Source organism: Leishmania martiniquensis, chromosome 32 (assembly GCF_017916325.1).
Source record: "Leishmania martiniquensis isolate LSCM1 chromosome 32, whole genome shotgun sequence".
Lineage (NCBI taxonomy): Eukaryota > Euglenozoa > Kinetoplastea > Trypanosomatida > Trypanosomatidae > Leishmania > Leishmania martiniquensis.
The window spans coordinates 802,084-823,874 of NC_090167.1; the positions used below are offsets into that span (position 1 = coordinate 802,084).

General features: G+C 59.7%; 7 protein-coding genes across 7 annotated transcripts; all 7 read right to left on the minus strand.

Moving 5' to 3' along the window:
* Positions 1-262: 262 nt before the first annotated feature.
* LSCM1_01854 (uncharacterized protein) lies at positions 263-3,040 on the minus strand (the record flags this gene model as incomplete). Its single annotated transcript, XM_067319452.1, has 1 exon — positions 263-3,040. One exon carries the CDS (start codon positions 3,038-3,040, stop codon positions 263-265), a length of 2,778 nt encoding a protein of 925 aa, XP_067176001.1.
* A 1,523-nt stretch (positions 3,041-4,563) lies between these two features.
* LSCM1_01855 (uncharacterized protein) lies at positions 4,564-4,839 on the minus strand (the record flags this gene model as incomplete). Its single annotated transcript, XM_067319453.1, has 1 exon — positions 4,564-4,839. One exon carries the CDS (start codon positions 4,837-4,839, stop codon positions 4,564-4,566), a length of 276 nt encoding a protein of 91 aa, XP_067176002.1.
* A 748-nt stretch (positions 4,840-5,587) lies between these two features.
* On the minus strand, positions 5,588-7,801 carry LSCM1_01856 (uncharacterized protein; the record flags this gene model as incomplete). Its single annotated transcript, XM_067319454.1, has 1 exon — positions 5,588-7,801. One exon carries the CDS (start codon positions 7,799-7,801, stop codon positions 5,588-5,590), a length of 2,214 nt encoding a protein of 737 aa, XP_067176003.1.
* Positions 7,802-11,310: 3,509 nt separating this feature from the next.
* LSCM1_01857 (uncharacterized protein) lies at positions 11,311-12,309 on the minus strand (the record flags this gene model as incomplete). Its single annotated transcript, XM_067319455.1, has 1 exon — positions 11,311-12,309. The coding sequence occupies one exon, from the start codon at positions 12,307-12,309 to the stop codon at positions 11,311-11,313; it is 999 nt and encodes a 332-aa protein (XP_067176004.1).
* Positions 12,310-13,178: 869 nt separating this feature from the next.
* On the minus strand, positions 13,179-14,843 carry LSCM1_01858 (uncharacterized protein; the record flags this gene model as incomplete). The annotated part of the gene is made up of 1 exon (XM_067319456.1): positions 13,179-14,843. One exon carries the CDS (start codon positions 14,841-14,843, stop codon positions 13,179-13,181), a length of 1,665 nt encoding a protein of 554 aa, XP_067176005.1.
* Positions 14,844-15,810: 967 nt separating this feature from the next.
* On the minus strand, positions 15,811-16,824 carry LSCM1_01859 (uncharacterized protein; the record flags this gene model as incomplete). Its single annotated transcript, XM_067319457.1, has 1 exon — positions 15,811-16,824. One exon carries the CDS (start codon positions 16,822-16,824, stop codon positions 15,811-15,813), a length of 1,014 nt encoding a protein of 337 aa, XP_067176006.1.
* A 1,354-nt stretch (positions 16,825-18,178) lies between these two features.
* Positions 18,179-21,082, minus strand: LSCM1_01860 (uncharacterized protein; the record flags this gene model as incomplete). The annotated part of the gene is made up of 1 exon (XM_067319458.1): positions 18,179-21,082. The coding sequence occupies one exon, from the start codon at positions 21,080-21,082 to the stop codon at positions 18,179-18,181; it is 2,904 nt and encodes a 967-aa protein (XP_067176007.1).
* Positions 21,083-21,791: the final 709 nt, after the last annotated feature.

Sequence of the window (21,791 nt, forward strand, 5' to 3'; positions counted from 1 at the left end):
AGAGACAGCCAAGGCACAGTGCATTGAGGGAAAACGGGACGCAGACAGATAAAGAGATGACAAGAGCGCAGTCAGTGCAAAGAAGAGAACGCGAGAGCGTCAGATACGGAGGGGAGGGGAGGGGCCAGAGAGTCAGGTAACCTACTCCCCCCCTCCCGCCCCTACGCTCCTCAACACGGAAGCAGATAAACTTTAGTCGATCCGTCACCCATGCACCCCTTCTACTCAGTAGCACATCTCTCTCTCGTCGGCACGCTCTGCCTCAGCAGATTATGAGATGCTCTCCACTCGAGGTCTTTGGGTCGCTCTTGTCTAACGTCGGCCGCCACGGCAATGCGACGTCCGCTGTGCAGGTCTTCAGATACCGGCTGAGTCGCTGGACGCTCTGCCACGTTTCAGCTCGCCTCTCTTCGTTCTGTGTGGCGTCGACGCAGGGCGACTGCACCAGCGACGGGTCGACCGTGGTATCCTTGCTGAGGCCGTCGCCGGTATCAGGTTTACCTGCCTCGTTCGCGTGATCGTGCGCAAAGGGACAGCTTGGAGAAGGATTGCTGCGGAGCAAGCTTTGCAGTAGCTGAAGTGCACGCACGTCTGCCAGATCAGTCACCCGCTCTGTCAAGGCAGCCGCCGTCATGGAGCCTGCAGCACGGTTCGCCATGCGGGTCCCGTCCGCGGAAGAGGTGCTGTAGGCGTTTGGAGCCTGCGCACCCAGTCGAGCTAGCGAGACGCTACCCGTCGCACTGCCCGCTCTGGCAGTGGCATCTGCCCTCTCAGGCGTGGATGGGTAGCCGCAACCCGAGTCGAGGGAAGCGTAGCAGGCTGGGTGCATGGTCGGCACCCGAGCTACCTCAGCGGTGCGCATGTCACCTCCGCTTTCCAGCTCTGCCGGCGCCGACGCACCCGCACGCTCGAGAGACTGCGACTGCTGCTGCTGCCGCCGCTGGCGCTGTTGCTGCATCAGTGCCTGGTCTACAACGTGGAGCCGATGCTGCTTACGTACGTACGGGTTGCACCACGAGCGGGCGATGCGCTGCTCGATGAGGTCCTCTGTCGAGACCGCCTTCAGCTGATGAGCGCCCGCGCAGATGGAAAGCGACGGCTGCGCTGGCGTGTATTGCGCGGAGGAGGACAGCGGCCGTGACACTGCATCATCGGTGCCCCTCATGCTCTGCGCGCCTCCGCGACAGAGATTCTGCATTGCCGATGATGGCGGCAGTGCGGAGTCCACCATCGCCTCGGAGAGGGCTTCCTCAGGCCTGGCGGCGGTGAAGGGCATCTCGGAAGATGAGGGATTCACTATGGGAAGCGATATTGAAACACTGAGGCTGACATCGGTCACGGCCGGCCCGACAACGCCCATATCCGCTCCCTTATGCGCCAGTGCGGCCCCACCGCTGACACCCTCGGCAGGACACCATCCCCGAGATGCGGCGTCACTGAGGGCAGCGTCCTCTCGGTGAAGTAAGTATGCCTCCCAGAGGTAGCAGCGCCGACTAATTTCGCGCAGACGATGCAGCGCCGAAACTTTCGCGTCTTCCATTGCCTTCAACTTCTGCTCCTGCGCAGTGAGTGCTTCCTTTAAGAGAAGCGCCTGCTCGCGCAGGCACTTCACCTCGTACGCGCCGCTCTCAAACACAGCCGCCTCGCCGAGCTGGAAGTGGCGGAGATGCCTCTGCGCCATGGAAAGACAGCGCTCGACCTGTAACATCCACTTCTGCAGGGAGTCCAGGTGTGGCAACAGCAGTACAGGATCCGCGCGTGAACGGAAGGTTGTCGCGACGCACACCTCATCCGCAAGACGTGCAACGCAGGCAAGGCCGTTGCTGAGGTACTCAAGTGCAACAGCAAACGCGCTTGTGCTGAACACATGCGGGGGGGCCGGGGGCCGGTAATTCGCGTCCTGTTCAAGCCACATCGTCCCCGAGAGTGCGGTCGACGTCGCGTTCCCCCTGATGCTATTCCCGCTCATCGAGTACACTGCCACAAGCGGAGCATGGTGGGCGTCGAGCATCTCCCTCAACGTCAAGCGCAGCGCACGGATCGTCTCGAGTTTGGTTTTCACCTCCACCGAGAGGTGAGGGCGTCGGCAGACTTCGTCGTCTGTCCCCACGCTGCCGGAACCGTCAGCAGCAAGTGTGGCATACCCCTCATCATGCTCCGCAGCGTTGGTGCTGTAGCTGCTTTTGACCGAGTCTCGCTCCATGCCAACAGCGGCCTCCTCGCTGAGCTCCACGATCGCTTGCTGCATCCCACGCATCTTGGCCAGCGTGTCACTCTTTTCCTGCGCCTGTTGCTGTACGTAGTGCTTCGCGTCCAACGCGCTCTCCAGTACTATACCAGTACCGTCATCTGATGACGACGTTGCGTTCTTCGTGTCGTCGAGTGTTGCCGCAGCAGCACCGCCTGGCAGCACTGAATCGACAGTGCTTTCGGGTGCAGAGATCGAGTCGCCATCATGCGCACGCGCTCTCGACGAAGCCGCGTCTTCGCCCGATACTCTCGCGTCGTCCGAGGCCGATGTCCCCCGTCGCTCCACGGCCGTCTGCTGGGGCACGTTCTGTTGAGGTTGCGAGAGGTTCTGCCGGCCACGGAACGCCTGCGACAGCACCCGCTGCTCTTCCTCCATCTGGAAAACATCCTGCACCAGAAGGCGCATGCTTGTGGAAAGGGCAGCGGCCTTCTGAACGGTCCTCCGCCTGTTCGTGTATCCGGCTAGCAGCGCTGCACCCGTATACACCGGAGGCGCCGAGGATGCGGAGGAGAGCGACGACACTGACATCCGGCCACGCAATCTGGCGGGGCTGGCAGAGCCGGCTGCGAAGTTCCCAACAGCAATCGCAGCGGGTCGGAGCGTGCTCCTCGCTGCAGAGCTGGCATAAGCGCCGACGTGCTGCAGAGGCCGTGTGAGCCCATGTGTAGTTGCTCCACCGCCTGTGAAAGAAAGAGGAGGTGACGGCGCCTGACCGAAGCTGTCGCCGTGCCACGGCCACCTGGGCCGCTGACTTCGTGTGTGATCCGCGGCGGACGCAGACTTTGGCATATTTCCCGCTACGGCTTGCCAGCGCCAAGAAAGGAAACGGGAGAGCCCTGCAAGAAATGTGCCCCTGCCAGCTCCTGTGCCAGTGAGTCTGCACACGTGCGGTTGCTTCTGTATCTGGCCGTTCCAAGAAGCAACGAAAAGAAAAAAAAGCACCTGCACACGCACAGAAACGAGGAGCACCGAGTGACAGAGAGAGAGAGGGGGGGACAAAAACTGCCGCTGAAGGCTCTGCAGTTGATGACCAGAGACGAAGCGGAGGGCGATTGCGAGCGCCAAGTAATGCAGCGACTTGTATGCCACGCACAGGCGTACACTCGAGAGGGAAAAGGTGGGGGGCGGGGGCGTTTGGAAGAACAGAGCTCGGCCATAGCGGTACAGAGATGGCACGCAGTGGTGTTGAACCGCACGTGAGGCGCCGGTAAAGCAGTGACACGACCACTTACGTTTAGCAGCGATTTTTTTTCGTCTCACTCCGCTCTCCATTGGAGCGCCTCTGGCTTTCTCTGTGCGTGGATGGCCCATCTCCAGCTGAGAACCTGCCGGCTGGAAGTGGTCGTTCTCGGCGACAGGCACACAAAATTACACAAGACGGGATGTGGGCGACATCTCATGGAATGCGTCCTCACCCGCGGTGGGCGCCAATAGGCCACGAGTGGTCACAACCGCAGCCGTTTCCTCTTCGTTTTTTCTGCTTCAGTTTCCTCCTGGACGTGTGCGCGCTCTGCGCCATACACAACCCTGATCCAACGCCTCTCAGACCCTCTCCTCGGCCATTCACAGAGCCTATCGCACTGTGCAAGGCGGCACCAGAGACATCAAAGCAATGCAACTACCCAGTCGTCTGAACCCCGCCCATGCCTCAAGCACAACCCGCTGCCGCCTAGCAGGTCACCCCATACACTCACAACTACAAGGGGAGTCGCCACCTGTATGCATCCCCTGAGTTCGCGCGAGTTCACCACCAACACGACGCAGAATGAGTGCCGGGCGACGTACCGACGAATCGCTGCTAGACTTTGCCTGCCATATGAATCGCACAAAGGAGCTCAGTGTGGCATGCCACACTCCGACAGAAAGTCATCGAGGTCCTGACTGCAGACAGTAGCAGCAATGCATCGCTCTGCAGTTCACATGTCGCAGTCGCTTGGCTTGGCGGTGGCACCATCGATGGTTCAGTGTTCGGGTGCAGACAAAGGCGCGGAGTTGCTGCCCCACACAGAGCGAGGGCACGGAACGCCTGAGATTCCACGCACTGAGGAATCCGCACGCCATCAGGGGCTCGCACTGTCGCGGAATTGAACAGAAACATACACACACACACGCACGGCATTCATCCTCATGGACTCACAAAGAAACAGAACAAGGGAGAGGCGGAAGATACGGCTGTGCGGTCATGCAGGGGGGCTACGCCCAAGCACATGTACTCACACGCAGAGACCCAGGCGCACACTTGCAGGAACGGAAGCGCTGCCCACCTACACGGTAGCACAACTTCTCATCGTCCTTCTCTCGGTGTCTGCAGCTTATTTATCGGCCGAGGCACTCTCCATCTCCTGTTGCTTGTGGTATGGGTTGAAGTGTTTTGGCATCGTAGACGCGGGCATAGCCGAAGAGGCACCACCAGCCCTACCCTCGACGCCGTGTTGATGCTGGCGCAGCCGCTCCGCCTCGCGCATTCGCTCCTCCTTCAAGCTACTCACAACAGTGCGTAGCTGTGCGGTAGAGCTGCGATTCCATGCCGTGAGGAAGACAATCGTGAGGCCTCCCCAGAAGTAAATCTTGCCCGCACTGAGGCGCATCCCTCGTGATCGCGTGAAGTGCGCGCGCCTAATGTAGTTGGCAAACCGTGACACAGCTACGCGCGGCGTGGGCAAACTCGAGCTCACCGGCTCCTTTGTCGTGACAGTCCTCGCGATGTCTCCTCGATCGGCGGGCGCGGCGATGTCAGGCGGCAGTGGTCAGATGTGTTGGGAATCCCCTAAACACTGCGCTCGCAGCTCTGTCAAAAAGTTGTAGCGGATGTTAGGCAGAGACACAATACGAGGAGGCGGTACAGATATGTCCTACGAACGCAGAGGGTGAGGATGATGGACCAGAAGCACGCGAAGCCAAGCATGCGCCAGAGGCAAAGGCCAGCGTACGCGCGGCTTGAAGAAGTACTGCATGGAGTGGCACCGCTGTCCGCGTGCAGCCGAGACGACCACATCCCTGCGCTATCGCGACGAGGAAACGGCGCGCTCTGTTCGCAAGAAAACAAGGAAGAAAAGCGCCGTTCTCGTATGACGCCCGAAGGCGGAGTGGTTCATCTCTTGCCCATTAGCCTAAGCGCGTGGAGCCATCACCACCACTGCCACCCTCCGAGTCGCCGCAACACTGAGGCAGAGCATCCGCCTCTTGCGCGTGCCCTCTTCGCTTGTTTTTCTTTTTTTCGCCTTCTGTATTCTCATGAGCCCCCGTCATCGGGAACAAGAGCGAGGCCCATGCCACGACGGGCACGCGCAGCCGCGTTGGTTTCCCAATCTGCAGGCGATTACACCTATGGTCACCTCACCGCGCCTCTGCGACGCTCGCTAAGAGGTGAACCACTTTGTCCGCCACCTCGGCCACACGGCGATCGTGTGTAGAAATGAGAACCGTCTTGTGATGAACGTCCCGAAGCTCCTCAATCGTCCGCAGCAGCACCTCTACGGCGCTCTGGTCCAGCCCAGTGGTGGGCTCATCTAGAAGGACAAGCGAGTAGCCATCTGTGCGCGCGAATACGCGCGCCAGAGCGATGCGTTGCAGTTGGCCGCCGCTAAACTGTGGGTGGTCCACGCTCTCGATGACAGTACTGAATGGGTTGCTCAGGAATCCTGAGCAACCGCTCGTCACTGCCGCGCCTGTGACACGCCGCTGCAGCTCCGCGAAGGCTGCTGCAGAAGCGGGCGAATGAGGGCCGTTGCTTAGTGGCACTGCAATCTTTGACTCACCAGCGCCAGCCGTGCAGCGGCCAAAGCCCGAAAGATCTGTCAACAAAATATTTTCCGCTACGGATCCCATGAAAATGGCGTGCTGCTGCTCCAGCAGCACGGCTCGACGCTGCGTGCGCACTATGCCTTCGTGCGGCCGCACCAAACCGCACAGGAGCCGCAGGCAGGTGCTCTTTCCTGAGCCACTGGGTCCATAAAGAGCCGTGATGCCCCCAACCGCAGCCGTGAAGCTCACCTTCGAGACGCCGTTATTGTGCTGGCTGCCCGTCGCCGTCCTTAGCTGCTCCTCCAAAGACGCAGCGTCGTTGCCGACCTCGCGGAAGAAGACTGGCACCGCCGGGTACGAAAAGCTGACATGCTCCAGAGCCACCGCTGCTGTGGAGGACTCCTGAACGTCGACCACAGCCAGCTTCGCGGCCGCGGTGCCGTCTTTCCCCGCGGCGACCGCGAGCGGCTCCGAGTACCAGCGTAGCATCGCATCCAGCGTCTTGAGGCGCCCAAGGGTGGCGCGCAGCTGGCTCACTGCGGAGGACAACGAGACGAGCGTGTCGACCAGCGATTGGAAGCACGCAAAGTACAAGATCGTGTGCCGCAAGTTGAGTTGGCCCCTCTGCTGGTAATAGTTCGACAGCCCAAGCGCCACGACAAGGATGAGACGGGTGAGGCCAGAGCTGACAGCGGCGTAGCCATGGATGCTGAGGCTAAGGTCGTTTGTCAGACGTCGCACCTCCGCCGATCTATTCGCCATGCGGCCCAGGACGAAATCGCTGCAGCCAAAGACGAGGACCGTCTGACAGCGCTGCAGGATATTCGTGATGTACGCCTGCATGCTTGCCTCCTCTGCGGTCACGCGGCTGCCCTTGCGATGCAAGGATACCCCTTGGAAAAAAAAGAGGCACTGGACGGCCACCACACCAACTAGAATGGTCAGGGTTAGCCGATAAGAGAGGAAGAGCATCACGGCGAGGAAGCCGACGCTGTACATCACTTGCGAGAACACGTTCGTGAGCAGCTCGCCCATTGTGTCACTCAAGGCCCGTCCACTCGTGGTAATGAGCTGCGCCAGCTTCACCGAGTTCACGATTGCGACACGCTCAGGGTGTGGGGTGTGGAGGATGCGCTTCACACTATCCCTCACCAGGGCGCTTTGCGCCCCTGACCCTGCATAATATGCGGCCAGGTGAGCAAGCAGCGAGGTAAAGTGGTAGCACACAACTGCCGCGGCCATGAGAAGGCAGCGGCATAAAATGCCTTCGACGTAAGGAGATCGCCACGCCAGTGGTTCCGCATTATTGCCGACGACGGCGCCGCCGCCCAGAACAGCGAAGACGACAGGGAGTAGCGGCTTCATCATGCGCTCGCTGAGCGCCCCGAGGCCAAGGAAAGAGAGCTGGTCTTCTCCAACTCGAGTGGCATCTACGGGCATCCAGCCCCCCGACCCCGTCGGTGGTGTCGCACTAGTGTTCTCCGAAGCTTGCGGGAAGCCGCCCGAGTTCTTTGTAATTGTCTCGGTGCCGTAAGATATTATCTCCTCAGCGAGGGCGGGAATCGAAATGCTCAGCGTGGTAGCACAGGCCATGCAGAGACCGGAGATAAGAACGGCGCGCTGCTGGGATGTCATGTATCGGTAGGCAAAGCGCAGCAGCTGTCGCATGCCGCCACACTCATCCGCCGGGACCGCTGTGGTGGGCGACATTGCTGGTGCCGATGAAGTGAACTCTGGGAGATTCGCGGCAGACACCGCAAGAAGTACCGCATCCGTGCAGCAGATGCCAGTGGAAAGGTGCACCATCCGAAATTAGCGCGCACAGAGCATACAAGGACGACCAAATGGATGCACAGAGAGGGAAAAAAGGGGGGCCAATGAGCAGAGGAGAGCAAGCGGTTGAGAATGAGTGGCGTGAATGAATGGAGTGTGTGCGTCCAGCGGAGGTGTCTCGTTCACCCGGCAGCCGGCGAAGCGGCGACGCCAACGCAAGACAGAAGAAAGAATGCGTCGCCAAAGCAATGTGAACGAGACCCTTCGTTCATGCCTGTAGGCGAGTGCAGCATGCAGAGATGCGGGGTTGTAGAGGATGCTCGTGCTACGGCAGTAAACAAAGAGAAAACAAAGCGAAGCTCCCAATGGTGCCACGTGCGGCACATGTCCATTTTTTCATCGCCCTTTCGCCCAGTCATTGTCTCCCCCAATGGCGGAGGTCCACTGCATCTGGCAGCCGTGCTCGCAGCTCGCGTTCCCTAGAAAACGGGGTGGCATGGCCGCAACCTCCTCACAGTCCTTTTCTCAGCTGAAAGCCGCACCCCGAGGGCAAAGAGGAGAGAGGGGCGGAGATGGCATCAGTGGGAAGAGGCAGTCCGTAAATTTGTCTGGGCGCGCTTGCAAACGCACGCTCGCGGCACAAGCCAATCCCCGGCTGCGGGCCCGCGACATAGCGTTTCACGGTCAAAAAAATGAGTGAAACGCACATTGCGGCGACGCTGCCAGAACTGTCTGTCGCGCTGGCCTGTGGAGTGCGTCAGTGTGCCCGGTATATATATCTCAGCCTTTCACTAGAGAAGTAAACAATTAAGCTGCATTCCCTCGCTTCTTCACCAGCCGGACCCGACTGACCCAACGTGTCCACCGAGGCGTATTCCCCTCGCCTCCCCTCCCCCCTCTCTCCCTAACTCAGCCCCATCGCTAACATCTGCCTTTCCCCCTCGCACGCACGTCGGCCCATACAACTAAGAAGGCGCCCACAACGACGAGTTGGTGACAAGGAGTGAGATGAAGTCAGCAAACGGCATCGCTTCCATTCCGCCATCCACCACCTCTACACCTGCCCGCCTCCATTCCTCCTCTCAGTGCCCACAACTCATAGAAAAGCCGCCAGAAGCGGAACGTTCGCAGAGGGCTCGACAGCATCCCAGCAGCTGCACACAACGTCCGTTGGTATCTGTACACACACACACACGAGCACGTACAAGCACCTCCGTTCCTTCGTCGACGTGAGAAAGAGGGGGGAGATGGAGAGAGAAACGAAGCAAGGGCGAGAAGACCTGCACGCTCGTGGCCCCCTCAGCTCGTCAGACTGCTGCGCGGTGCGGTCAACATGGCTGCACACGCCGAGGCTAGGCTGGCAGGAATAGAGCACAGCGCATCCAAGACACGAGATGCGCGGATATGCTATGTGTCCGTATGCTGGCGAGAGTAAGGAGCTCCAGGCCCTTCCAGCCTCCAGCTTCAGTGGGCTGAAGTCATGAAGAGGGGGGTCGATATGCCAGAACTGACTCTGGAGACGCGGACAGTGGAAGCAGCAAGCAAAGAGAAGCAAGCAAGAGGGCGCTGAGGCCCCTTCTTGGACACAATGGGAGCTCGAGCCGGCACGTGTGCTCGGAGCAAAGCTATCCCCTTCGCTGGGTAAAGAAAACGCGATGACTCCCCCACCGCGCTGCACCGCTGTGCCGCCAGAAATGCGCGTGTAAAGAGGCAGAGGACGTAAAACAAAAGGCTGCCTATTTTGGGGGGTGGGAGGGGGAGGGGAGGTTGTCGCTGCCATAACGGCTCCGCTCACGTGCTGCAGCAGACAGAAACACTTTGAAGAAGACCGAGAGAGAGAACGACAATGCGGAGCGAGCGAAAACACATTCGCAGCCTTCGCGTTCCCCAACGTCGCCACTGGAGAGTGAAACGGGAAAGGGGGACGAGGTGGAGAGCAGTAGAGAACGGAAATGGCACGCTCACTCAGACTCTGGCGCTATCACAAGTTGCACGTGTGTACTCGTTCACGTGAATCTCTGAAGAAGGAGGATGGCAGGCGCAAGTACACCACAGCAGAGGAAGAACGAGCAGATGAAGGCAATGCGGCAAGCCGACAAACAGCTGGCGCACTAAAACATACGTGCGAGAAAGCAACGAGCACGGCACACGCGGCGCAAAGGGTTAAAAGCCGGAGAACGGTGGAGACGCCGGCACAGCCCACAGCACGAAGCCAACGGAGGCCAACAGAGGAGAAAGCGAGTTTGCCCCATTATCTGTTCGGCGTGTTCATCCCCGGTGCCACACCGCGCACGAGTCGAAGGCGACGTGGCCTCCGCCATGCCACACAGGCCCCATCGCCTCGTGGCGCGCAGCAGCCGGATGGGCACGCGCTGCAGCAGTGCGCCAGCTCAGTCCCCTGAGCTCGGACCCTTGTATCGAGCTCGACACACGTACGCCCCACAGGCCGCCTCTCAGCGGCTCAAATGGTGCCACCCAGCCTTGGGCGCATCACCCCCCCCAAGGGGCGGCTAGGGCCCCCACGCCAGTAGGCAGAGTGGTGGCCGAGCGACCTTGACGCTTTGCCCGGCATGCGGGTTGTACCAGCCTGCTCCATGTCGCAGGGCGCTCTGACGCAACGCCGTCCAGGACCCGGCCGCCAGCATCCGTAGCGGCGCATCGCTCTGGCCTCCCTGCGTCGTAGGCATTGGGCCCTGTCACCACCAGAAGAGGCTCAGCCTTCGGCCGGGGTCGGCGGGCTGCCTCAATCCCTCCAGCACAGAATCTGGTAATGCACCCCGAAGATTCTCCGCACGCAGAGGTGAGGCTGCACCTCCCCACCACCACCACCACGTTGCCATGCGCGACAAAGCGCCCATGAACACAAGACGGGTGGGAGCAGAGCGTTCAGAGAGGAGAGCGCAAAGATGAGGTCAGCGCTTATCTTCTCGCAGAAAAGAAGTCCCGATGCATCATGGGAATGCCGACACAGAGAAACAGGTGACGCACGCAATGCCAGGGCGCACCACGCACGCAAAGCCCGCAGAGCCTCATCCCCTTCTCCCTCCCATACACGCACACGCAGGCACACACATACACACACACACACAAACATGCACAGGAGCACACGCATACGCACTTGGACAAGAGAAGAGAGGGAGAAAGGGAGCCCAGCATGCTTCGCTCCACGAGCGCACTACACCAGCACGCCTGCACAGGGACATATTACGCGCATATGTTTGTTGTGCATGCGCCTCCTTCCGCATTCTCCTCGGCATCAATTGGGGGGACGACATAGTCAGCCAGGGCCTTGGCATTCACCGTGCCCATACATCCTGCCTCGCAGTGCTACCTTACCGTTTCTTGTCACTCCTGGGTGTCAAGAGGGGCGTCGAATGTTCGCGTAATCGCATCCGTTGGCTTCGCTCTTGCCCTCCCTAAGTTCCACGCTCGAAGCCGGCGCCGAACGACTTCGCCCCAGAGCGTAGTTCCGCCCATGCGCACTTTGCCCTGCCCCTTCTACCTGCCTGCCAGGCTGCCTCCCACCCCCCAGGCCTACGGTCTTAATCCTCCTGCGCCTGGAACCCTCGCAAGGCGGTGGAGCAGATCACCTTTCCAGAGGGCGATCGCACCTCCGGAATAAAAATTCCGGCCATCGGAGCCAAGCCGCCGTTTGCTGCACGCATCTCATTGATGACGCCGAGCGAGTTCCGAGTCTCTGGCGACACCACCAGCGCCTCCACCTCCGGGATGCTCTTAGTCCCTCCACTGACCTCAGAGATGGACGCCAGGTCCAGTTCCAGGTCCGGTCGCATCTTGCGCAAGAACCGCGTCACATTCTCCATGCGCTCCTCCATCGACTGAAGTGACTCGGCGAACTTCTTGCGCGCCAAGAGTGATGCATCCGTCACGCCAACGCGCAACTTATCCATCGCATGCAGCGCGGCCGTCGAGAGCAGCACTTTGTGGCCAGAGTGGAAGTGGTCAAACGTCCCGCCGACAGCGACGTACTTGTAGGTTGGCTGAAACCCTTCCGCGTCTCGCATGAAGCTCTTGTCCACCAGCCTCTGATGTCGCAGCAGAGTAGCGACGTCCTCGTACATATCAAGCCCATCGCATCTGCTCCATTGGTTTTCAATAACCTGCTGATGCCGCTTCGGCAGTGCAGAGGAAGAGGAGGCCTCAGAGACGTGAATGACTTCCTCAATAGCGGTCTTATGCGCTGGCTCCTTCATTGTGCCTATGACAGGAATGATGCTGATAGAGAGCTGCGGGCACACCTCGAGAGCAGCACTGTACAGGTACACACTGTGCTCGAGGAAGGTGCTCCGGTGCTGATTGTGGATGGCGAGATAGACGTCGACGCCGCCGCCATTGCCGCACTGCAGCTCCGTGCGTGAGCAACGGTAGCTCACCGGCTCTGGCGCAGCCGAGACACTGCTGGGCGCAGTAGCGCCGTGGCTCGCGACCGGCGCCAGTGCTGAGCGGATGAGATACGAAACCAGCGACTTGGCATTTACTTCCTTCCCATGAGCAGTCGAAAGAAGCACTGAAGGCGCCATCTTTTGCAGGCGGTGGCAGATGCGTAGGCGTCGTGATGGCTGCAGTTCGCACGCACAGCCGAAAGGATCGCTTCTTCGACGTCGTTCAGAGTGGCGGCAGAAGAGGCAGCAAGAGCGGAAAAGGGCGATGCGGCGAGCCCACGCAAGCTCCTTTGCTGATGCCACTGCAGCGGTAAAGAGGTCAACGCAAACAGAGAAGTACGGCGCCCCTCGCCGGAGAACAATATGTGCGTTGATTCGACTATTCGAAGGAGATAACGTGCGAAACTGCAGTCACTTTTCCACCGAAAGACGCATTGATTTGTGTGTGTGCGTGTGTGTGTTCGTGTATGTGCGCGCCTTGCGTGGTTTCCAAGACGGAACGAGCACTGCGGCCTTCAGCACAGCTGACAGAGCTCCCAGTGGTGATGTGACGCTTCAGAGAAGCAAACGAGGGAAGCGAAGGTGAAGGCGAGCATCCTGACAAAAACAGCTGCGCGCATGAGAACGGTGCAGCAGAGAGGAGAGGGAGGAGAGGCGGTACACTTTCTCCCTCCGTCACCACCTTCCACATTCTCAGAAAGCGCTAGATGCTGCTTGAGCGCTCAACTTGAACTGTAAACCAGCCACTGCGGCAGTGGTATCTGTGGAGCCGTGGCGGCGCAGTGTTCTTGACATCTCATCCTAACAGGCGCACGCATGTAAAGAAAAGGGGGCGACCCCCTGTCCCTCTCTCCAGCAGCGTTCGCCGATGCACTTCTGCTTTGGTTGAATACGTGTGAAGAGGGGGCTACAGAGGAGCCCAGCTACACCGGCAGAGCCTGTACCTCAAATCAGGTGCCATTGTCGCAGCTGCACACGCACATAGACACACACACACTTACGCAGGCCTACACGACCAAAGGCGCGCCGTGTACCTCGCTTCCAAGCCAGTGGCGCTGCAGCTGTTTGTACCGTTCCGCCGCCTCCGTGCACTCGAATACACTGAAGTGGTGATTCAGCGAAGCGATCGAATGCACGTGATAGCGACCGCCAAGACCTCCGTGCACTGCATTTCGAAAGAGGAAAAAAACGCGCTGAATACGACTGTGCACCAGCGCCATGGCACACATGACGCACGGCTCATGCGTCACATAAAGGTCCAGCCCGTTCGCCAGATAAGCACGGGAACTATCCACGTGGCGCTCACTCTTACCAGTGATCGAACTGCTGGGCCTCGGCACGGAGCTTCCCGATGGGGCGGGTGCATCAGCCAGGTCGCCAGAAAGCCGTGACTCCTGCCGCAGGTCCTCTTCGTGTTTCTGTGCGGCGGCGAGCTGCTTCAGCGCGTACATGACAGGGTGCTCCAGGGTTAGGCATGGTCGCTGTGGTGCTGCTGCAAGCTGCTGCTCCCATGAAGCGTCGTCCTTGCCGCGCGCGGCTTCTTCAAAGACACCGCAATACGGTGCTGCGGCAACCGGGTTGTCCACTCGCATGGATGTGCATCCGGAACTCGTTGCCAAAACTCGCCCCGTGGAAGGGTCGATCACGACAGCCACGATGTCGAGCAGCCCGCGCGGCTCTTCCTCCCCGACGGGCGCTTCTTCAGTCCCCGTAACTTCTGGCGACGGCGCGACTTGCGAGGAGTTGCCCGCCTTACTCGCCAAAGAAAGCTCTCTGACTTTCAGATGTTCGCTGCGAGCCTCACAGACACGGCGCATACCCCAGCAGAGGGGAAAAACATGCCTCATCATGTTCTTGGACACCTCTGTCGTCCAAGCAGCCGACGGCAGACTTGGAGCATGAGGGCGCGGCACGGCGAGCGGCCATAGGCGATTCGCGCATGCCCACTTCTCCCAATCCGACTTCGGGGCAGTCGCTGATACAGGCACTATTCGAAAAGCGAGAGGCTCGCACAGAGCAGCAGCTGAGGCAGGTTTGGCACCGTCTCCTGCGAAAAAGACGCTCGGCGCCAACGTACAGCCTTCTGTGGCGCCGTCGAGGTTCTCGATGTCGACTGCTTCATGGGTGGTGACGCCCACTGCGAGGTTTCCAGCTGCCACAGCAGAGGCGGTCTCCACGAATCTGAGAAGCTGCGCCGTTCTGGAGGCCGAGGAGCAGTCGCTGGAGAGAAGCCTTAGAACCTGGTTAGCATCTAGCGACTCGTCCGCTGGCGTCAGAGACCACGGAGAGTGGTTGGTCAAGGAGGTGCATCCACAGTCGAATGCACTGGAGCTGTTGCAAGCCGCGCTGACTGCGTGGCGTGAAGATGAATCGCCTCTCGGAACAGGTGGCGTCCGCGCGATGATGCCCCTCTCGAGCGGCTGAAGTATGAGGAGAAGCTCCAGGCCCGGGGAGCAAGCGGTAGGCGATGCAGATTGGGCCGGTAAGCCAGGCTTGGGAGCAGCACAGTGGCGCGGTCGCAGCCGCTTCAAGTGCCCGCCCTCAGTGGTGTCTAAGGGGAAGTGCCTATTAGCCGCCTGCAAGAGCGCCTGTGCGTGCTTCGGCTCTGGCACAACGAGGACCAGCGCTGGTGTACATGTGATCGGTGGCTCCGGTGCCACGATCTCTCGCATAGGCGCGTACTGCAGCGACGAAGGCCAACAACAAGCAATAAAATAAAATAATAAAAGGGGGCGTCAAATCGGAGCTGATTCTCTCTCGTTTGTGTTCGAATTGCGTGTAGGTGACTGAGCAGTCCTGCGCTGCCGTGGGAATTCGTGCGTGCGAGTGGCGGGGTGAGCGCGTGCACACACACACACATAAAAGGTAAAAAAAAAGCATGGGAGTCGATAGAGAGAGAAGAGAGTGAGGATGAAGATACACTAAAGTCATGATGATGTCGGCACCATTTATGTTCTGCGCCTGCTCCCTCGCTCTCCCGCAGCGCGTTCTCTCGCCATGCAGCGCTTTGACCCTTCGGGGGGGCGAGACTGTCGTGTGACAGAAGAGCCGCAGTATTTTTCTATGGCGCGTTTCGTTTTCCATGGCGAATGTGCATCACACACGACACGTACGCGGACAGAACTTATGCCTATCGTTCACTGCCACAACCGCAATTACACGAAGAAGGCAAAGCACAAAGAGACTGATGAGACGAAGGCCTCAATGCCATCAACAGCTATCGTACGCCCCTCATTTAGGCGAGAGGACATCTAGAGTACGGTGATGATCCCATAGCGAAGCATGCGCACCTGGAGACTTGAATTAATTGCGTCACTGAGCAGCAAGGTGTGTCAAAGATTGCTAGGGGGGGAGTCACACATGTGGTGGGGTCGGGGATGCAGTATGACGTGAGTCCCCTTTGCCGTATCTGCTGGAAAGCTCGTGCGCGAACCGCGCCTAACCTTCTAAATCATGTCCACACACGCACACGCAAAAGTCGAGAAGTAGCGGGTTGTTGCCATTTACGTGCGCCACAGACTACCGAATGACCTCAAATCTCTGGGGCCCTTGGCCTCGCGTCACCGAGCCACGCTCAGCAGGGGGCGAAAGCATCGGTGCATGAAGGTGTGCAGTGCCGCGCACACGCTTATACGGCCTTCATGACGTTTGAAAGCGGGGCAAGTAGCGCAGTCGGTGCACGCTTAAATGTTCTCCTGTGTAGCGCGCCGCCACTTCCGTAATCTCCAGCACGGCGCCCTCGTTCCCTACAGCCTCCATTCCGCTGTCGCGCAGATGCTCGCGAAACGCAGCCTGAGCAAACGCCGCTACATCCGCCACATCATTTTCCTTGATAAGCACGACGTAGCAGACACCGCGCCGCGAGAGCACGGAAGGAAGCTGACGTAGAAACCGGTCCAGCACAACACGTCCTCGCGGCCCGCCGCACCACGCCGTGGTAATCAGGTCCTGTTGGCTAACTGCATCCTCCAACTCCCCGAGCGAGGTCGGAACGTACGGGGGGTTGAAGAGGATGACGTCGAACAGCGCGGGCGCCGAGTTCGCACGAGAAAGGGCGCCGAAAAGATCGCCGTGAAAGCGATGGAGGCAGAACGTCGAAGCAGACAGGGAAGAAGATGTAGCGGCACCGGCATCTGCATGGGGCGATGGCGGCGCAGATCCCTCGGCCGAAAGCACGACCGGTGCGGCGAGCGAGGTCGGGACCGGACTCTGAAACAACCGGTCATAGAAGTCGGTCAATACCGTTGTACGAAAGTGCTTCAGAAGCGTTTCCGTCCAGGTGATCGCAGAGGCCTCGAGAGCCACTGGGTTCACATCGACAGCGCAGAACATCGGCCCACCCACAGCGCTGCGGGTGCTGCGCGTACGACAGCTAGGCACAGGCTTTGCGGAATCGACCGCCTCTGTGGCTGCTGGTACGACGTGCGGCAGTAGGAGGCATCGGAGATGTGTGATGACGGTACCCGAGCCGCACCCGACCTCCACGCAGCGCTCAGGTTGAAGCGAGCGGAGTAACTCGGCATCCTTGTCGAGGGCCTCCAGAAAGAGAAACGTGTCCGCCTCAGGCTCGTACACGTTCTGGCGAAAGCGCGGCTCTCGAACGCAGTGCATGTATTCTGGGGACACGTACTCGGGTGCGGCGATGGAGCCCATTGAGCCGAAGATTTAGAAAACAAGAGAGACCGCTTCCGACAAAAAGAAAAACACAGACAGGTTGGCGGCGTTGCAATCAGCGAACGCGCATCATTCTCGCGCTCTTTAGGGGGAAGGGTGATCCGATGCCCTCCCTTTTTTTTGCTTCTCCTCTCTCCTTCGTTTTGGGATGAGGTAGCCGTGGAATGTGGGTGTGGCAGCGTACTCGGCAGGCGGTGCGAACAGCAAGTGGAGTGTGCGGCAAAGGGGAAAGAAAAGGGGCGTTGGCGCGGCCGAACAGGTATAAAAAAAGATGGGAGAAGAAAGCGTACGACAGCAAAGGTGAGACGGACAGGGAGGGAGGGGAAATAATCCCTCGATCCTCGGCAGAGACAGGTGCGATAACGCACGGAGAGGCAACACACATCCGTCGTACTCCCTGTTTGGTCGGCGTACCTGTGGATTGCAGTGCAACGAGGGCGTCACGCACCAGAGATGTCTCACGGCGAACGCTTGGAGCCCCCATCCCTTCTTCTCGCGCCCGGCCTTTCTGTGCCATAATTGTGCTTGGCGGTGGCGCTCAACTGATTGCAGCGCACCCCCCTTCACATTTGACAGAAGCTCGCGCTTACAGCAGCCGGCAAAGAGAGACAAACTGAACATTCGAAACACAAGTCTACAATCGCGCATAGAAGTGGTGCGGTGCGTCGGCTTACTCGTTGATGTGGCGGTGGTGATGCGCAACGGTGCCGCCTATGCATATGCAAGTGTGTGTGTGTGTGTGTATGTCTGTCATATGACAGTGAACATCTTGCGACGATAGGGGAGCGATCGGCCGCGGGGTGCAGAGGGATGGGAGGGACCGTCGCTACGTGGGAATCTGGGAGGGACGGCGAGCAACAAGATAACCCTTCTCAGCCATTTCACTGATCCTCCCTAAAGCAGACCCCGTGCCTCTCCCTGCCCTCACCGGCGTTAAGTGGAAGGCGCCTGAGCGAGCACCAAGAGGAACCTAAACACATACACGCTTGCGCACATGCATATATATATATATATATATACGGAGTGTGCATGCGCATGTCTGCAGGAATATTCGCCTCTGAGGATCTATAGAGTCTATGATGGTACTGTGCTGTGCGGGAAGGGAAGGGAGGTGGGGTGTGGGGGTGCAGCTTGTGTGAGTGTGTGAGTGTGTGAGAGAGAGCGAGCCGAGTCTCATGACAGCGCATCCAGCAACAACAAAAAAAGCGATAAATGTACACGTTTGGCACGATCAACACAGTGGAGAAATGTGTCAGAGAAAGGGAGAGATGAGAGCCGTGCTGCCGTCACCAATGCCTGCAGACGTCCCCAGCCCCTCCCCACCCTCCACACTTTACTCGCCCGCCCGCCCGCCGCTAGCCTTGGCGTCGGTCGCCTCAAGACGCATGGTAAGGTGCTCCGTTGCCACCGCCAGCTGTGCAAAGGTCGGTATAAAGGCGCGCAGATGCTGACAGCGCTCCACCTCGAAAGAAAGGTAGCTTGTCAGTGTATCGGCATCTGCCGCGGTAGCACAGCGGGGGATGGGTGGCAATAACAAGCGTGTTGCAGCTCCCGCGTCTTGCGAAGATGTGGGAAAGGAGGTGTTGGCGGTGGAGGCCGGGCGGGACGCGGGCTTCTCAGCTATGCGCCGCAGTGAGTCTGCGAGGGATGCCACCGCGTGCTGATGCTCTTGGAGGACAAGAGGCGACAGTTGAGAGAGGGGGTCAAAACGCTCATGGGCGGCGGGCGGGCCTGTCGGATTGTCGCCGCACAGTCTGCGCGATAATGCCACCTGCGCACACGCAAGCTGGGCAGCTAGAGACGCACAGCCACTTAGCAAAGCAGCAGCGACGCGTTGCGTGCAGTCGGCGGGACACTCCTTCGCCGGTGTGATTGTGCTGCGCGTACCCGCGGCTTCGCCACTGTCGCCACGAAGGTTGTGCACCACTTCGGACCGTCGTGAGGGTGAGGGCGTTGTACGCCTGCAGCTTCGCTCCACATTTGCAGCAGTGAAAGGGTTTGTGTCGCGCGCCGGGAAGGAGGCAGGAGACGCAGTTGTGAGGCGCAGCAACGCGTCCTTTACGTCGAGAGCATGAGCCAGCTGCGTTTGAAAGTACTCTATACGCTCCTGCATGACATCGCACATGGGGCAGTCCCCATGGCGGCGACTATCTGTCATTGGCCCGCTCCCAGCGCTGTCGGCAGCCTCTCGCTTCGCTGCTGCTGTCAGAGATGCGAGCAGGCGCTCCTGCAGTCGATCGACCTCCTGCTGCAGGTGACGGTTTCGCCAGCGTAGCTCATCCACCGTGGTGGCAGTCAAACGGGTCTGCTGTTCCTGTGCGAGGGAGGGGGCGCCATCGTCCTTGCTCGCTGGCGAGCCTTCCGCATCACTGGTGCTGTCATAGATGCGCCGCGCACGAGGGGAGTGGCGTCCCAAGCCACTCTTAGACCTAAAAGAGGCTCGCGGAGGTGTCGGTTGGCGCGCGTATCTGGACTTCGAGGTCTGCCGCTGCGCCGCAACTCGGGGCACCAAAACGGAAGTCACGCTCGGAACGATGCGAGACAGCGTCGCCTCTCGCGCTCGCCAGATTGCATCCTTTCGAAATAGCATCACCTCTTTGCGAAGTCGCTCCAGCTGCACCGACAGCTCCTCTTTCTCTGTCTCTGTCTGCCGAAGCTGCTTCAGCACCGTGGCATTCTGCCGTGTTCGACGCGTGGCCTCTCGCTCTAGCGTACGGACCTGCCGTAGGAGCCGCTCCACCTGCTGCGCGTAGTCTGCGCTCTCCTTCTTTGCTACTTGATGGGCACGCTGCAGGTCCGCCCAGAGACTTGTCTTGCTGCGAAGCTCGCGCTCAAGGTTGTCGCGCTCTTGAAGGGCCCGATCGCGTTCAGCCTGCGCGCGATTCCGCTGCTCATCTGAGCTGCGCAGCTGCTCCTCAAGGGCCGCGAGGCGTTTGAGGAGATGCTGCTCTCGCGCTCGCTGACGGTCTCGATCGAGCTGCAGATTAGACGGGGGCAGCTGAGCCGGCGTGCGCTCGCGCAAGCCGCCAGCCTTACTGCAACTGCTACCACTCCTGTTTGTGACTTCTACGTCTGGATGCAAGGGAGGCGGCGCTCTAGCAGGCCGCGGACTACATTCGACAGATTTTTCACCCGTATAGCTCACCTCCATGGCCGAGGAGCCTGGCGACGTTTCCGGTCTCGGAAAGAGCGTTGACCGCGCAGGCGATGACGACGCCGCTCGCCTGCGTAACGGCCTTGAAAAAGACCCGGCCGACAGTAATGCATCCGCCGTACTTGCCCCTCCGTTTCTCTGCGCCGCCTCCACTGTCGCAGCAAAGTGAAGAACACGCATCGTTTGGCGCACCGTATCTTGAGGTGCTGGCACGCTGAGCACTTGCACCGTCGCCTGCGGCGCCACATTCTTTTCCAGGAGGTCTCGGAGGGGAGTGTGCAGAGGGTAGGTGCGAGCCGCACCCTCCGCCCGCATGTGGAGGATGAGCGTCAGTTGCTGCAGCAGGTCCTGCGCACTTGCCGCATCCACAACAACAAGTCGGCCATAGCCCTGGAGCTCCACCGTCACTACGCAGGCCGTCTGCCCCTCGAGCGATGTCGGCAACTCCTCCAGAGCGGCATGGCGCTTCTCAAGCAGCTGCAAGAGCGTGCCCCACTCCGTTGCTGAAGTGCTGCGCGACAGGGTCACCTTCTGAGTCTCCTGAAGAGTTCGGATACGGCGATCTTCGTGGAGGTTGTCTAGCAGCACCCGTTCCGACGCAGAAACTGTCACCACGGAGAGCCGCGCTGACGCACAGCCCTCTAGATTACGAAAGAGCAGGGGAAAGAGATGAGCATAGAGCTCCATCGCCACAGACGTGGCTGCCGATAGCCCTGCGTTTTGTCTCTGCGGTGTGGAAAAGGATGACAACACGCCTGAGGCGGACGCGCGCGTATTCGGTTGGACCAGGGAAGACGCGGCGCTGCTTCCATCCGACGTCGCCGGCCTCGGCAACTGCGCCACATCTTCGGAGGTCGGTGTCGCAAGGACGAGAGTAGCGTTGCCGCCGTCGCGCAGCGTGGCTAGAAGCGGGCCATTGATGTGCTTCACGTACTCATGCGCAGGGCTAAGCACATGAGAGAAGGCAAGAGACTGTAGGCGGCCGCGGTAGAGAACCCGCACGCCATCCTCGAAGACGCCCTGGAAGAAAGAGGTATCTTGACGCGCCTCATGTGGGATGACACAGTAGGTCCGCGTGGACATCGAGCCGTCCTTTGGTGTTGTGCGTAAACATGTGTACGCTTACGCGTGGTTGGGCGGGTGTAAGCGTACGGGAGACAACCAGTGAAAAGAGAGGAAAGGGAAAGGGCAGGCGCGAAGGGTGGCACGAGATGGAGCAGACGTGAACCGACACAAATAAAGCAAAAGGCTTTGGAAGAAGTGTCGCGCGCGCGCAGCACCGTCGAAGAATGAGGGGTCCAAGGGCGTCAGCCCCTCCTCGGCGCATCAGTACTGGAGCGCCTGAATTCGGCCGCCCAAGCCTGCACCCGAGATCCGATACTGCCAAGTGGCCAAACGCGCACGAACCTCGAGCACCCACCGTGCGCTCGGCAGTGTCAGGCGCCTCCATGGAAAGAGAGCGAAGATGAAAAACAGCGCGACAGAAAAAGGAGTTCCTCAGTCGCAACTCTTAGCCACTTGTCGGCACGTCGGTGTGCGCCCGCATCCACGACACATGCGTGTATGTCAGCGCGTGTGCATGTGTTCCCTGTGTGCTCAGTTCATTCCGCTCGCCTTTGATTGGCCGCTTTCGTTCGTCTCTCTCTCTTTGGGCGCTCCATCGGCGCACTGCCGAAGACGTCCATTACACGTGAAAGAGAGAGGGCGCAAGGAGAAGCAAAGAGGGAGGGAGAGGAGGGATGGCACGCGTCAACATCAGTCATCACAGCAAACCGAAAATGCACACACGCTC